General features: G+C 42.1%; 1 protein-coding gene across 2 annotated transcripts in view; it reads left to right on the top strand.

Annotated features, from left to right (window-relative positions):
• Positions 1–16150, top strand: part of Matn2 (matrilin 2) — a 138720-nt gene that overhangs the window by 46724 nt on the left and 75846 nt on the right. For both annotated transcript variants that reach the window (XM_027947724.3, XM_027947715.3), the window contains exons 3-4: positions 991–1560; positions 9760–9882. In XM_027947724.3, coding sequence (XP_027803525.2) covers positions 991–1560; positions 9760–9882 — 693 coding nt within the window. The remainder of the gene's footprint in view (positions 1–990; positions 1561–9759; positions 9883–16150) is intronic.

Raw genomic sequence — 16150 nt, 5'->3', positions numbered from 1 at the left:
ACATGATGCCGAGGTGACCCATCACCCGTGGCCTCACCTACAGATTTCTGAATTCAAAGCTCTTTATGACTGTTTCAGCACAATGATGCATGCCTGTAATCCCTGTAGCTCAGGAGGCTGAGGCAGGGGGAGTGCAAGTTCAAAGCCAGCTTCAGCAACTTAGCAAGGCCCTAAACAACTTAGTGTTACCCTGTCTCAAAATAAAATATAAAAAAGGGATAGGGATGTAACTCACTAGTTAAGGGCTGCTGGGTTCAATCCCTGGTATCCCCCTGCCCCCCCAAAAGGTCTTTATAACTGGCCTCAGTTCCTGCCTGCAACTCCTAGTATTCCCTACCACCCAGGCTCATCACTTACTCTGTTATCCATCACGTTCATTCCAACTTGGGCTTCCCTTCATATGTCCCTTTACATGTGTTCCTTCTCTCCAGTCCAAGCACTGCTCCCACAACACAGCTCACATCTCATCTCCCAGCTCACTAATATCCCTATTCTCTTAATATCTTCTGTCAGGACCATGGTTTCATACTACTTACTCTTTCATTGTTCCATTAGTTAAGTCTTCCTAGGTAGACTGTTAGCTATTTGACAATGGACCCTGTCTTAAGCTTCTTTTCTATTCTGAAGTGTTCTGCTAACTTCTATGCCATGCAGAAAAAATAAAATGTGATCCTGATCAGATGTCTTCCTTCCCACCTAAAAACTACATTGGCAACTTTCTAGAAACTAATATATTTACTTATTTTGTAATATATATATATATATATTTATAGCCAAGGGTTACCATCATACAGTCATGTATGTATATATATATATATATATATGTGTGTGTGTGTGTGTGTGTGTGTGTATCTTCCCAAGTAGGGAGGAGACTGATGAATTCTGGAGGTTTGAAAGTTGATCATCAATTCCAGGATTTTCAGCAATAGCCAATCTTTACTACATCCTTAACTCCCCTTCTAAAGTGTTTGACTGCTCCTCTTTCCCCAGAGAGCTCCTGTGACAATAAGCGAGCAGACCTGGTTTTCATCATTGACAGCTCCCGCAGTGTCAACACCCATGACTATGCAAAGGTCAAGGAGTTCATCGTGGATATCTTGCAGTTCTTGGACATTGGTCCAGATGTCACCCGGGTGGGTCTGCTCCAATATGGCAGCACGGTCAAGAACGAGTTCTCCCTCAAGACCTTCAAGAGGAAATCTGAGGTGGAACGAGCGGTCAAGAGGATGAGGCATCTGTCCACAGGCACCATGACAGGGCTGGCCATCCAGTATGCCCTGAACATTGCATTCTCAGAAGCAGAGGGGGCCCGGCCCCTGAGAGAGAATGTGCCTCGAGTCATAATGATTGTGACAGATGGGAGGCCCCAGGACTCTGTGGCTGAGGTGGCTGCAAAGGCGCGGGACACAGGCATCTTGATCTTTGCCATTGGTGTGGGCCAAGTGGACTTCAACACATTGAAGGCTATTGGGAGTGAGCCCCATGAAGACCATGTCTTCCTGGTGGCCAACTTCAGCCAAATCGAGTCGCTGACCTCGGTGTTCCAGAACAAGTTGTGCGGTAAGTCCAACCTTTCTTCAACTCTTTGAGGGGAACTGTTAGGACTCATTCACTCATCTTCAAGCGTTCATCCTGTGCTACAGCAAAGATCAGGAGAGACACAGTGTTCTTTTGGGGCTTACACTTTGGCTAAGGGAGACAGATGGGAAGCATATAATTAATTACACAAATAATTAAGTGCAGTTGTGACAGTGGAATGGAGGAAGAATTCAGGGGATGGTGGAGCAGGGCCTAACCTAGGCCAGGGGTTAAAACAAAGTTTTTCTCCAGCACTTGGGCTGTCCTGGTGCTCTGTAAATTAGAATCCATGCATTGGAGCGGGAATGGGAATGGAAGGCAGAAACCATAATCTGGTTCTCTTGTATGGTGTAGAGTACCAAGGTATTTTTGTCCCACAATGGAACTAGCAGTGGATGTTTTCTTAATTGACAAAAAGACTTAGTGCCTGGGAGTGTGGGCAGGATGTAGCCCTGGCACCTTCCCACCTGTAAGGTGGCAGGTGGTTCTCCTCACCCACTACTCCTTCTGCAGGAAGATACCTCCCCAGGTCCTGGATCTGCATTCTTCTATGTTAAGACATTTTTCTTCCCCCTCTTGCTTTCTAATCTTTTTTTCCACATGGCTTCTCTCCTCCTTCCCACATTCCTCCCAGTGACCTCCGACCCCAGCCCTGGCTCCACTTTTCTCAGCAGGTCAACTTGCTCTCGCCCCCGTTTCCTGCCTCTACAGCTGCCTTCTCGACTCTTCCTCCTCTGGGAGTCCCATTTTCATCCAGGCTCTACTCCTGTCCCTGACAACTGGAAATAAGTGTCTCACCTGGCAAACAGTGTTCCGTCCTGCCTTGTCTACTCCAGCTGCCCCGTCCCTTCCAGCCACCATGCTTCTTTGATGAAGAAATGACTAGCATTTCTGACATATGAGTGGAGAATGAGCTTAAGCCAGGCACCGTGGCGCATGCCTGTAATTCCAGTGGCTCCGGAGGCTAAGGCAAGAGGATCTCAAGTTCAAAGCCAGCCTCAGCAAAAGTGAGGTGTTAAGTAACTCAGTGAGACCCTGTCTGTAAATAAAATACAAAAAAATAGGGATGGGGATGGGGATCAGTAGTTGAGTGCCCCTGAGTTCAGTCCATGGTATTAAAAAAAAAGTGAGAATGAGCTTAAGAAGCCAACTCCTCACTAACTCCCTCGGAGGGGGACCTGCTCCTGTAAGGGCTCTGAGGACCAGTTCTCAAAATGTGACAAACATAGCTTGGTGCGCTGGCATATGCCTGTAATCCAGTGGCTGGGGAGGCTGAGTCAGGAGGATCATTAGTTCAAAGCCAGCCTCAGCAATTTAGCAAGGCCCTAAGCAACTCAGAGAGACCCTGTCTCTAAGTAAAATATAAAAAAGGGCTGGGGATGTGGCTCAGTGGTTAATGGTCCTTGGGTTCAATCTCCAATATCAAAAAAAAAAAAAAAAAAAAGAATGTGACAAACCCTAGACCTGCATGATATAGGCCTCAGGGAGAAAGAAAAGGATGAACATTTGATGTTTTTGTTTTTTTTTTTTAAATCCTCTTGCTAAGAATAAATCTCAAAAACCTGAGACCCCCTTTTTTCTTGACTCCAGAATCAAAAGATTTACTTAAAAAAAAATCAATGCCATGGAGGAAAAAAATAACCTTTTTCTTTGCAATGTCACTTGGAAAATGTTCAGAAGTGCCATTTCCGTGGCGCCACAGAGAGGCCGAGTTATTGTGGTGTGTCGTGGCCTAAGTCAACTGGAAAACTTCAATCAGTAGAACACACTGCAAACATTTTTAAGGTTTATGACTTTAAATGACTTCTGCAGAATTTATGCTCCCCCTTTCCTGGAAATATTTTTAAAAGAAATTGGTTCTGTAACACTTTTGACAGTTTATCTGTATGTATTGGAAAATTTTAATGGAAGATTTCTTTCATAAGCACTCTGGATTAATCAGCAAATGGAAAGATAATCTGATAAGGTGGAAGAGCTACAACGCAGCTGACCCCCATGAACTTGTTGAAAGTGAACTTGTCCATGGAAGATCCTTCTCTGTGTGCTGTAAGGTTCAGCAGCAAAATTACAAGGCAGTTTGGATTTTCCTCCTCTGTCATCTTTTTTTGCAATCTGGAAGCTCTAAGAAAACATTGGTATTGTCCTGTTCATTTGTGTGGCTGGAGAACAATGAATCCCCCACTCCCATCCATCTTGCAGGAGATAAAGCTGTACTCTTTTTTTTCCCTTAATTATTTTAAATTTTTTTTAGTTATAAATGGACACAATACCTTTATTTCATTTGTTTATTTTTATATGGTGCCAGGGATCAAACCCAGTGCCTCACACATGCTAGGCAAGTGCTGTACCACTGAGCCACAACCCCCGCCCATAGCTGCACTCTTTAGGTCCCACCAGGCTCAGCCCAACAGCCTCAGCCACTGTTTTGAAGGTATTGAAGAGGCCCGGGCTGGGGATGTGGCTCAAGCGGTAGTGCGCTCGCCTGGTGTGCGTGCGGCCCGGGTTCAATCCTCAGCACCACATACAAACAAAGATGTTGTGTCCCTCAAAAACTAAAAAATAAATATTAAAATTCTCTCTCTCTCTCTCAAAAAAAAAAAAATAATAGTTGAAGGTATTGAAGAGGCCCTAGAGTCTCTTTATCAAGCTTGCAGTACCTAACATGTATGAAGTACTATCCCTTAGGTTTTTGCTTTTGAGCCTCCTGGAAACTCTGGAGACAGGTGGCCCCTTGACCCCGCTGTCTTCATACAGTTTGGTGAGCTTGTCAGACAAATCAGCCAACAGCAAACAGCCAGGAGATGGTAGTAAGGCTCTGATTGCAAATTCTTGCTCATTTCACTCTTTTACTTATTGGGACCATTTTCCAACTGCACCCCCATGCCCTACCTTGTCTGGTAAACCTGCTTTGTGATTGGCATTCACCCACAGGCAAAAGGCTGGAAGTGAGGAGACTCCAGCTCTAGAATGCTGAGAAGATTCTTCATGGTCCCCCTTTGAGCTTCCATTGCTCCATCTTTAGAATGGGGATTTTACACACATAGTAGATGTGTGGACAGATGTTTGAGCCCTGCTCAGTGCACACGTCTTGTGTATTATTATAGTCAATACATTGAGCATCCATAGGCTACACAGTTTTGATCTGCCCTCCAATTATCAGACAATATCAAAGAACATCTTTCAATTATAGATGGCATCTCTGAGGTTTTGAAAGTCTCTCTATCTATTGCTATTAACATGTGTATGTGCTTTTTTGAGCTATTAGCATCTTATTAATCTTATTAATCTTTTTATTAACATGACTAGCCTGTGAAATAGGTGCTTTTAAAATTTCCATTTTATAGAAGAGGGAATTTAGACCCAGAGAGGTTAAATAACTTGCCCAGGGTCACGTAGCTCTAAGTGAAAGAGTTGAAACGGGTGCCCAGGCACTCTGGTCAGGAGCTACATCCTAACCGTTATGTGCTACACAGACTCTGGTTGGCCAGAGTTGATGGGGAGGGTGAATGAAATAATCCAGGCAAAGAATGATGATATTTTCAATTTCATTTCTATTTTATTTTATTTTAAAACCAAGGGGCACTTAACCCCTGAGCCACATCCCCACCTCTTTTTATTTTTTTGAGAAAGGGTCTTGCCAAGTTGCTTAGGGCCTTGCTAAGTTGCAGAGGCTGGCTTTGAACCTGCAATCTTCCTGCCTCAGCCTCCTGAACCACTGGGATTACAGGCATGCACCATGTCTGGCTCAATTTTATTTTAAAAAGAAATGTAAATGCTAGTCTCGATTCTCTCAGATTTTACTACCCAATAAGGAGTCATGATCCACAGTTTGAAAAGTGTTCATAAAGTGCCAGGCAGGGGAGTAGAGGCCACTATGCACCTAGGAAGGACAGGATTTTAGTGGGGAAAAGGCTAATGACACCTGTAATATAGACAGAGCAGAAAGTGGTGCTGGATCTGCAGACAGAGACAGGCAGTGTCTAGACGGGATCAGGGCAGGAGCCTTTATCCTGCAGCTAGGAATTGATTAGGCTCTACAGCCACAGTCTCTTGGGCAAGAGCCATGGTTTCAGCTCATGGTGGCTATGTGGCCATGGACCTGGGCACAGCAGCAGCTTTGTACTGGTGAAGCAGTGACCTCCCACACTAGCCAAAGAAAATCCTGAGGTCCCATTCTCGGGCAATGCCCGAGACTGCCAGATAGGCTTGGAGGCCAACTGTCCTATGAATTGAGGTCCTGTTTACAAGATGACCAAAAGCCACACATCCACCATTTTTGCCTCCAGTGAGAGAGAACATGCATTTTTCAGGGCTGAAAAATGTGTGTCTCTCCTTTGCATATCTGTCCTTTGGCTCACTCTAACCTGGGCAGGGCTACTTGTAATTAATCTCTCAGTGCCAGCTTTATCAGTGTGGCCTGGCATTTTAGAGTTGAAGGAGGCCATTCCTACCCTAATAGCCCTGTCCCAGCCAGAGCAGGCATAATTTAAGGTCATAATAGTGTTCTGAAGACACACCCTTCACAGACTGGCCTGGGCAAAGTCTACTTATTGTACCCCCTTGAGGCCCCATTCTGAAGTGGGGAGACCAGACTGACAGATGTCTGTCTCATATACCCAGTAATTGTTCCTTTCAAGACCCCACGTCAACCCCACCACAATGAACACTCTTGGTCATGGATACAGTTGTTAAAAAACACTTCTCTTCATGTTTCCTAACCAAAAGCCAATCCCTGACAATGACTTAGATGACTGATTAGTTAGTTATTTCCCCCTCCAAACATGAAACCTTGACCAAATGTAAACCTGGAAGATCTTCTGAGAAAAGGGGCTAATGGGACCCTGTCTGGCAGGTCAGGAGCCAGGGTATCTTCTTCCCTTTAGTCATCTTGCAAAGGCCTGTCCCACAGGAGAGCAAGGCCTGAAGCCCAGATGCTCCTCAGCTCCCTCAAGCCCTCATCCATAGGATTCTAAAGATGGAAGAACCTATTCTGTCTAATAAAATTGGAATTATTTTTTGTCGTTGTTGAAAGTGTCAGAAATTTGACTTGCATCAACTTTGAAAAGGAGGGGATTGAATTGTATTATTCATGGAAATAAGGACAAGAGTAATGAGTGACCTGCTTTCATCTGCTCCCCTTCTTCTCTGGTCCATGGGGCAGGAAGCATCACCCCGTGGGCCCTCCCTTTACCTGCTGTTAGTTGAGTCCCCTTTACTAAGTTCTAGTTTCTAAACGCCAATTAAGAACTGATTGTCAAATACTGTACCAACCTGTAGCAGCCAGGAGTGGAGCCAACTCAGGCCACCATGGCAGCTCCTATGGTCACCAGGCAGGAAGGGTTGTTTCTAGAGAGGGGGCTGCTATACAGACTAAATACTAGGGATCTGTACTGAGGGTCCCTAGAGCCCACTCATGCCTTTGTTCTACAGGTGAAGAAACAGGCTTTCTACACACCTCCTTCTCTTCCTTCACTTGTTCTACAAGGTAAAAGAGACTAGAACGAAGGTCTTCTGGCTCCTAATCCAATGCTCTCCAATTGTGCCCAGTTACAAACTCCTGGTTCCAGTTTCTTTTATGTGACATGACCAAAATAAGCCTAGTTATAAGCTGCCCCTCCTAACCCTATGCAATAGTTTTTATAATGTTCCTATTTGACAGGGGAAGAAAGTGGAGTTAAAGAAATTAAGTAATTCATACAGGTCATAATAGGTGGCAAATCTGAGCTTTTGGGTGGTCTATTTCCAAAAGCCACCCTCTTCCCCACAGGGCTGCTGGCTGCCCACCTGGGATTTTCCCTGCCTCACACCACCTCTTAATTTGTCTGTCAAGGTCCCAGTAAGGAGGCAGGCACCAGGCCCATTGCTGGGGCCTCCCCAGAGGGGACTGCCTGGAATCAGTTGCCTAACTCTAGACTTCCTTCATTATGAAGGAATGGTGGTGACATGCTATGTGATCCTCAGGAGTGTCCTTATGCCCACAACTGACTTGATGGCAGCAGTCCAGGGAGAGAGGAGAGCCTTGCAGGATGCAAAACATCCCAGGTACATATGTGGGTCCTGTGACCCTTGGTCATTTGACGTTTTTGTCAACTGACCAATAAATTACCTCATTCTGTGTTTCTGTTTAAACACAACTTATTTACCATATGAATACTGATTCATTAACATTTATACCTTTATGAACAAAGGTATAACTTGTGCCAGAATGAAGCTTATTTTAACATGCATATCTTCCCCAAAAGGCACATTGCAACCTTTTTTGCACTTGGGAACACTAGACAGCTCTTCACCCTTTCAAACAGCAAAATCACCTATGAAAAGCTCAACAATGACAAAAACATGGCACTAAATAGACTGTGAAAATGACTTGTTTGCAGTATGAAATATGACAGCTTCAACGAGAAAACAGAGCGTTGCCTTGTTCGACCTCCGCTGGGAACATCTGCGTCGGATGACAAATTTTTCACCTCTCTGAGCGTGTCCACAAATGACTGTGCAAGTGCTGTGAATTTTGATTTGGGGTTACAAATAAATTTTAGCAAGTAGGCAAATTTTCAAATATGAAATCCACAAATAATGAGGATTGATTCTATGTGTCCTCACATTTGAACATCTCTGAAATTGGGGTACATTTTAGATTCCAAGATATACAATACATGTATCAGTATAGATAAAACCTTGACTCATGTGGAGTGAAAATCCAAAGTCAAAGATCAGTACTTATAGGATGAAACGAAACATGTCAATTAAAAATCATTATATTTTCTTTGGCATTTATAAATTGGTACAGAGTACACACCCCCCACCACCCATATTGGACACTCTTCTAACCACTTTACCATCTTGGGTAACATAACCTTCACAAAGTCCATATGAGCCATTGCTATTTGTGTCCCACTTTATATAAAAAAGTTAAGAAATTGCTCAGCATCACAAAAAAGATGGTTATTTCACCCTGTAGTAAAAATGACAGATGAGATTTAATCTATGAACTTTCCTAATGTTTTTTGTACCTAACAGGAGCTAAAACACAAGCATAAACTCAGAACAATACATTCTATATGTACTGTCATGAAATAAAACAGTATTTTACTCCCCTATTCCATTTATTGCCTACCATATTTCTTACTTAGATATAAAGAGCCATGGTTTTAGGATGGATTTCATCAATAGCTGAGTTTTTCTAAGTGCTAGATGAATGGAATTGTTCTTAGCTTTTGAGTGCCCCTTTTATTTTAACTTCATAGAATTATTTTCTACATATAAACATCTTTTGTGTCTGTAAGAACACTTACATAACTTGCACACTGATAGTTGTTAATTTTAAATATGCTTGAGTTGCATTATGTTGAGTATAGTCATAAATTAAGATGTAAAAAAAATGAGAATTTTATAAGCTCCATGTAGACTTATGCAAGAATCTATGCATCTAAGAGCTGAGGTACTTCAGAAAATAAATGCAGAAATATTTTAAATTGAGATATAAAAATCACGCTAACATGAAACCTATGAATTCATTCTTACTCCAAAATTTTGTATACTTTTGCATATTTAAAAACATGCATATTTAGGGGACTGGGGTGTGGCTCAGCGATAGAGTGCTCACCTAGCATGTGCAAGGCCCTGGGTTCCATCCTCAGAACCACATAAAAATTAATAAATAAAATAAAGGTATTGTGTCCAAATACAACTAAGAAATAAATATTAAAACAACAACAACTTGTGATCCTGGGAAACTTTGGGCTCTTTAACACATCCTCATTTAACTAATAGCTTTTTCTCCAACTCCAATTCTACCTATGGAAATCCACATAAGCTAAGGCATCTTCTGGTAGTCAGTAAACTTTCTGATCATCCTGCCTGCTGAATGGTATTATTAAGTTAAACTGGAAATCTCTGGTTTTGTAGGTCAAAAACAATCGGATGTCAGCAATTTCATATGGTTCATCCTAACACTATTTTCCAACAATCCTACATGGTCCTTTATAAGTTGCTGATGCCACCTATCTGTACCTGTATTGTGTACCATAGATCGTAAAGCCCCTTGAGAGTAGGGCCTGCAGCTCACTTCTATTTGGTCCTGCTCTCTCCTTCACAGAGTAGGCTCAGAATAAATGTTGGGTGGGATGACGTTAGGGAAAGCGTCACTGTTCACTTAATGGCCTGTGTCTTCCCTTTCAGTGGTCCACATGTGCAGCATCCTGGAACACAACTGTGCCCACTTCTGCATCAACACTCCTGGCTCATATGTCTGCAGGTGCAAACAAGGGTACATTCTCAACTCGGATCAGAAGACTTGCAGAAGTAAGATTGCTTTGTGGATGTATCTGTATTGTTCTCTCTTCTTTCATGTGGGCTTTATTTATTTATTTATTTATTTTATTCATCTGTAGTCCCTTTCCCAACCCACTTACCTTGAGGACAGACAAGGTTCCATATTTTGTGCTGACTCTGCCCCCACTCTGCCCATCATGATGCTTCTGCCAGACCCTGGCACATAGTAGGCCACCAGGCAGAATGTGAAAGATTAGTGGAGACACTGTCTCAGAAAAGTTACTTGGTATGTGTGAGCTTCACCTCTCAACTTCTTCTTTAGGGACAGCTACTGAAGAACCTTTTTATCTGCTGTCTTTATTAAGTGTACCCTGAGGAATTGTTTCCATATTTTACTCTCCTCTCTAAAGCATGGACTTAAGATGAGTTATTTACCTCAACGGGGAATGATTACTTAAGTTCTGTTTTAGAGGTATGCAGGGATCTGATTGCTTTGGTGAGGGATGCTTTATTGGTCTCCTAAATTTAAAAAAGGGCATATTCTGAGCCAGCACCAGGTAACCATCCCTTACAGGACAGAATTACGCATACATCTGTGCTGATCTTTCTCCACGCTTGAGCGTAGCTGCTGTCCTAACCCACAGACAAGCAGGCTATGAAAGCAAAGCCTGAGGAAGACCAGCACGCAGGAGGGAAGCAGAACTCAGCCAAGCGGACATGTACTTCTTGCGATGCATAATTGTTCCTATACCACATGGTTAGCAATTAAGCATTAATGGAAAGCAGTTTGCACAAATGGCTGTAATTAGTATCACTTTTATAGAGCCAAACCACATTTTCCATTTTTCTTCTCACTTTTCAGTTAAAGAGTTGAGTGCATGGCTGGAGGCTCCCCAAGATTAGGGAACATCTGCTTGACTCCCTCCAGTTCTGTGGCTCTGGAGCCCTCTGAACTATGAGGGCCAGGGAGCTCTGTGCTCTTAGGCTCCTCTCAGACCCCAGGCCCCCAGATGTTAAGTAGCTGGAATCATCCTCATCTTCTGCTCCAAGATCTGATGCTTCATCAGGATCCACAGCACAAATCACTCACAGAAAATACTCACAGGGTTTAAGGGAGTTTACAGAAGAACTGGGAGAGCCTGGGAAAGGTCAGCTCACATCCTCTCACACCTCACTTAGCAACCATCCTAAGCATCTCCTAGTCTCCCCCTGTCCTCTTCAGGTGTGCTGAGCCTCCCTCCATCTTGCCCACTCCCTTTCTGCCCTGCCCTTCTGAGGGTCACAAGGATTCTTCTCCTTGTCGGATGTCCCAGTGTTCAGCAGGGATCTGGGAAGCTGCCAATGTCCATTTCCCATGGGCTGGCTTAGCCAAGCCAGAGGATTTCTGACACCAACTAATAAAAAAACAAAAGGTCTTCCCTCTGATTTCGTGAGCAGGGTTGCCAGCCCTGCCTGGGCCCTCCATGGCCCCTGATGTCCCTGGACTACTCCCTGCCTGGGGCTGCACTGGGGCTTCCAACAGATACCAAGGTGGATAGCAGGGAGGGGATGTGATAGGGGCCCAGAGCAGTGGCTCTCTTACTTCCACAGCTAAGAACGAGTCAGGAAGTGACTCCTGGGTTCACAGTCAGAGATTGAGTTAACTGGTATGGATTTGCCAAGATCTTCTGACCCATTGCTGCCATACTCTGAGGTTCATTAGCCTTGGGCAGTGAGTGGACTTTTAGAAGGGCCTCACCTCCGGAGAAGAGAAGGAGCTGGAACAGGGCTCAGCTGCCCATCTGACTAGCCTGCCAATGACCCTGAAGGAGTTAAGCTATCACTACCTTCAGCACCAGACTTAGCTTAACATATGTATGATTCCCTCTCTGTCAGAAAAAGATCATACTCATGAGGGTTTGGGGGTTTTTTTTTTTTTTTTTGCATTTCTGAGATTGGAATACCAAAGGCCTTGTAGGAAGAACAAGGCCTTTATGGTCTACAGGTCTCGTTTCAATCCTGAAAATTTTTTACCCCTTGTGGCTGTCTTAAATCCCTTTACTTTGAATTTTCTTATTCATAAAATGGGAATGATGGCAACAAATTAATACTGACTTTATTGATCAGTCTTTGTTAACCCCTGAATTTGGTCTCGTGAATAGTTAAAGCTGTGGCAAGGGGCAGCTATGCCATCCACTGACCTCTCTTTGCCAACTGCTCTCAGGAACGTGTCCCTGCAAAACTCTCATGGGCCTGAAGAGGAACAAGACACTGCTATTTCCATTTTTCTCTTTTGTCCTGTATGTAGCAGGGCAATCTCCTACATGGAAAGAAATGTGGGTTACACCCCCTTGTCCAAAAACCTCTTATTCCCTAAGAAGTTCTTGTCATTCATTCTTTCAAATCCTCATTGATTGGTTCATTTATTTATTTATTTTCCTCAATATAACATGCATTGAGAATAGAAGGCATACCAGGCAGCCTGTAAAAAGGTGGAAATAAAACAGTGAATAAATAAAACAGCAATGCTGCTTTGATTTTGGAGCTCCCATTCTTGCATGGGTGAATCCAATAAACAGCTGAGGTATCTGTGATCAACAGGGACTGTAGCCCATATAGAGCTCAGTGTGTAGGATGCAAAGTCAGGCCTAACCATGTGCCAGGCTCTCCTGAATGCTTTCTCTCTGTCTTCTCATTTAATTCTCACAATGAGCTCTTTTTTATTTTTAAATGCTAACCTTTTCTGTTGTTGTTGTTGTCAATGGAACTTTATTTATTTTTATGCAGTGCTGAGAATCGAACCCAGTGCCTCACACATGTTAGGCAAGTGCTCTACCACTGAACCGCAACCCCAGCTCTCACAATGAGCTCTTAAAGTTAATTTTATCATTCTCATTTTACAGGTAAGGAAAATAAGGAACGAACATGTTAGACAGTTTACTCAAGGTCACATGGCTACCAATGTGACCAAACCAGAATCCAAATCGTGCTATGTCCTAGCTCTGAGCCACCGTTTGATACTCTCCCATGATACTTGAGGGCCCCCAGATGGCAACAGGGCAACCCTGCAACCCAGAGAAGCCTCTCCAAGCCCAGGACAGATAGATTCCATGGCCCACTGATCCTGAAGAGACTCAGAACTCATTCACCAGGACTAACATTCAACTGATAGTTCCCCAAGTTCACTGCCAAATGCTGTGCTACTGTCATTGCACAAAATGATGGTGGGAGGGCCACTTAGGCAACTGTCTTCAAAAGCACAGTGACCCTGGATGTGGTTTCAGGACTGGCTATTGGGCCATCCAGGCCATCCAGGAGTCTGCTCTGCTGAGATACCCCAGAGGGCTGCCCCACTTTGGGACCCTGCTGGATGGAGCTCCAGGCAGGGCCACGGACAGTTACTTGTCTCTTCAGGTAGCTGTGGCACAGGGTCACTGTCTCTCTGCACGGCTGCCCTCTGGGCTCCCCAGGACTGCTGTGGATGCAGCCTGAGTGCTGTGAGGTTTGGGACTGTTTGATGAGCTTTCTCCTTGGCTATATCTCTAATAAAATATTTCATAAGGAAGAGGGAGGACAAAGCATATTTATTTGCATGTACACACACACACATTTATTTATTTATTCTTTGCCTGGTAGAGAAAGGAGACAGACACAGCTGATTCATAGATTCTTCGAGTGGTAACAAGTGATGGATGCTGATTCTCAGAGTTCTGGCTCCCTCCCTCTTCCATATAACCCCAGAATTCTATCTCCTCCCAGGATCCCAGATGGGTGATGGCTCTTAAGAACTGGGTCATTGCAAAGCTACATCCAAACAGCTTGGATTAGTGGCTGAACTGAAATCCTACTCTCCACCTTTGATCCTATTTCTGCCATCTGAAGCCATCTGCCAGAAAGCTATTTCCTTACCCAAATAAAGAAAGTCTTTCAATTATTGAAGTGTTATTAGCACTCATTCTACCCACTCTCACTAACTTTCTCTTTTTCAGGGGTAGCATAAATCCATCATTAGGTGACTTTGCAATTAGGTCTCTTTGCAATTCAGGTAGCCCATTCTGAATGAAAAATCAGCTGTCCGCAAAGTGTCTTTTGATTCAAAGACTAGATAAAGTGCATTTAAGAATCTAACCTTCTGGGATCTGCTCTTAGGGTGATTTAGAACATTTTGAAGTTCAATGTTATAGATCCTTTTTGCCTTTCAGATACCATTATATGAGATCATGTTTTGCATATCAAAAGCATTAGCATAGTGCTAGAACAATAAAGGTTCACGTCCTTCCTTTTCCCCATTTAAAAAAAATATGGGAGAAGGAACCTCACAGAGTGGGCCCTCTCCATGTGAATATTTCCCTTATCTTTTCCCTCCCCTGGAATTCCTTTTTCACTAACAAGAAAGAACCTTATCTTGTTTCTTTTATATATTTATATATATGGAATTTCCCCTCCCTTCTGGAACATTTAATTTGTCTAATGAAAATGCAACATTTAGCAAAAGGTACAATTTTTCTTGTACAGATTTCTGTCTCTCTGCTTCTGTTTCAAGAACCATACCAAATACATTGTACTCTTATTCTGTGGAAATGTTTCTCACATTATTTTCCCAAGCTATATAAGTGATTTGATAGCTTTTATATTAAAGTTTAAACAAGGAGCATGAGCCAGACAGATAATCACATGATTAGAGAGAGAAATGAAAACTGTAACCCACATCCTTAATGAATTTGGATGCAATGATTTAACAAAATTGTAAAATCCAACAATACTGTATCTAAAAAGAATAATATATCAAGACCACATTCAGTCTATCCCATCAATGCAAATTTGGCTTAGCATTCAGAAGTCAATGTAATTTACCATATTAACAGATTTTAAAAAAGGAAAAATAATCTCGGTAGATATAGGAAAGGTAATGGATAACATTTAACATTCATTCATAATAAAAACTCTCAATAAAGTAGAAATGAAAGGGAAGTACCTCAACTTGATAAACAGCCTCTAAAAGAAAAATCTGCAGTTAATATTGTATTGAAATGTAAAAGACTAAATGCTCTCCTTCTAAAATAAGAAACAAAACAGTATAACGAACAAGACTCATTGCTTCTATCAACATTGTATGAAGGGTCTAATTGGAGTAATAATGAAAGAAAAGAAATTAGAAGTCATACAGATTAGAAAGGAAATAGTAAAGCTGTCTATTAAATTACATGATTGCCTCTGTGGAAAAACTAATGAACTCTTTAAAAAAAAAAACTAGTAAACTAATGAGTTTATTAAGGTGGCAAGATAAAAAGTCAATATACAAAAATTATTTTATTGTATTTCTGCATCCTGGCAACAAAATAAGAAATTGATATTTTAAAATACATTTATAATGGCATTAAATATCTAAATTAAGTATGAGTTTTAAAGATATGCATGATCTGTATACACTGAAAAAGTTCAAAAGATTTCTGAGATAAATAAAAGATCTAAAGGAATAGAGGCTTATCCTGTATCATAGGTTGAAAGTCTATATGGCTAAAATCTCAGTTCTTTTCAAATTATCTGTAGATTCAAAGCAATCCCCACCAAAATCCTAGCAGATTTTTTTTTTTAGAAATTTACAACTTGATTCTAAATATATATGAAAATACAAAAAAAAAAATACCTGGAATAGCCGAATATAATCAATTCTCATTAATTTTCATCCTAATTCACAAATATTGAATTAGCAGATACTGAATCATTACTTCTAGGGGAAGGCCGGGTTAGGTTCCTATGAGCTTCTAATCACAACACTCATAAATCAGTAAACAACCTTGTTTCATGTGTTTCCATTTTTTTTCCTTTTTATTAGAACATTGCAATTATACACAACAGTGGGATTTGTTGTTAAATATTTGCACATGCACACAATTTAACAGTATAATTTGATCCATTTAATTCCTCAACACCCCCTCCTCCTCCCACTTTCCCCTCCCCCCACTCCATTGGCTGCCTTCTATTTTCATGAGATCCTTCCCATTCCCTGTCCCCCTTTTTCTTCTCTAAATATGAGAGAAAACATTCTACCCTTGACTTTCTGAATTTGGCTTATTTTACCTAGCATGGTGTACTCTAGTTCCAGCCACTTACCAGCAAGTGACATAATTCACTCTTCTCTATGGCTGAATAAAACTCCATTGTGTACATATACAACATTTTCTTTACCCACTCATCCATTGATGGATGTTAAAACTGGCTCTATAGTTTGACTATTGTGAATTGTGCTGCTGTAAACATGGGTATGTATGTATGTATCACTACAGTATGATGACTTTAATTCTTTAGGATAAATATC

Source organism: Marmota flaviventris, chromosome 15 (genome assembly GCF_047511675.1).
Source record: "Marmota flaviventris isolate mMarFla1 chromosome 15, mMarFla1.hap1, whole genome shotgun sequence".
NCBI lineage: Eukaryota > Metazoa > Chordata > Mammalia > Rodentia > Sciuridae > Marmota > Marmota flaviventris.
Note: the sequence above shows the minus strand (reverse complement) of the source record. Positions and strands in the feature narration are given on the sequence as shown.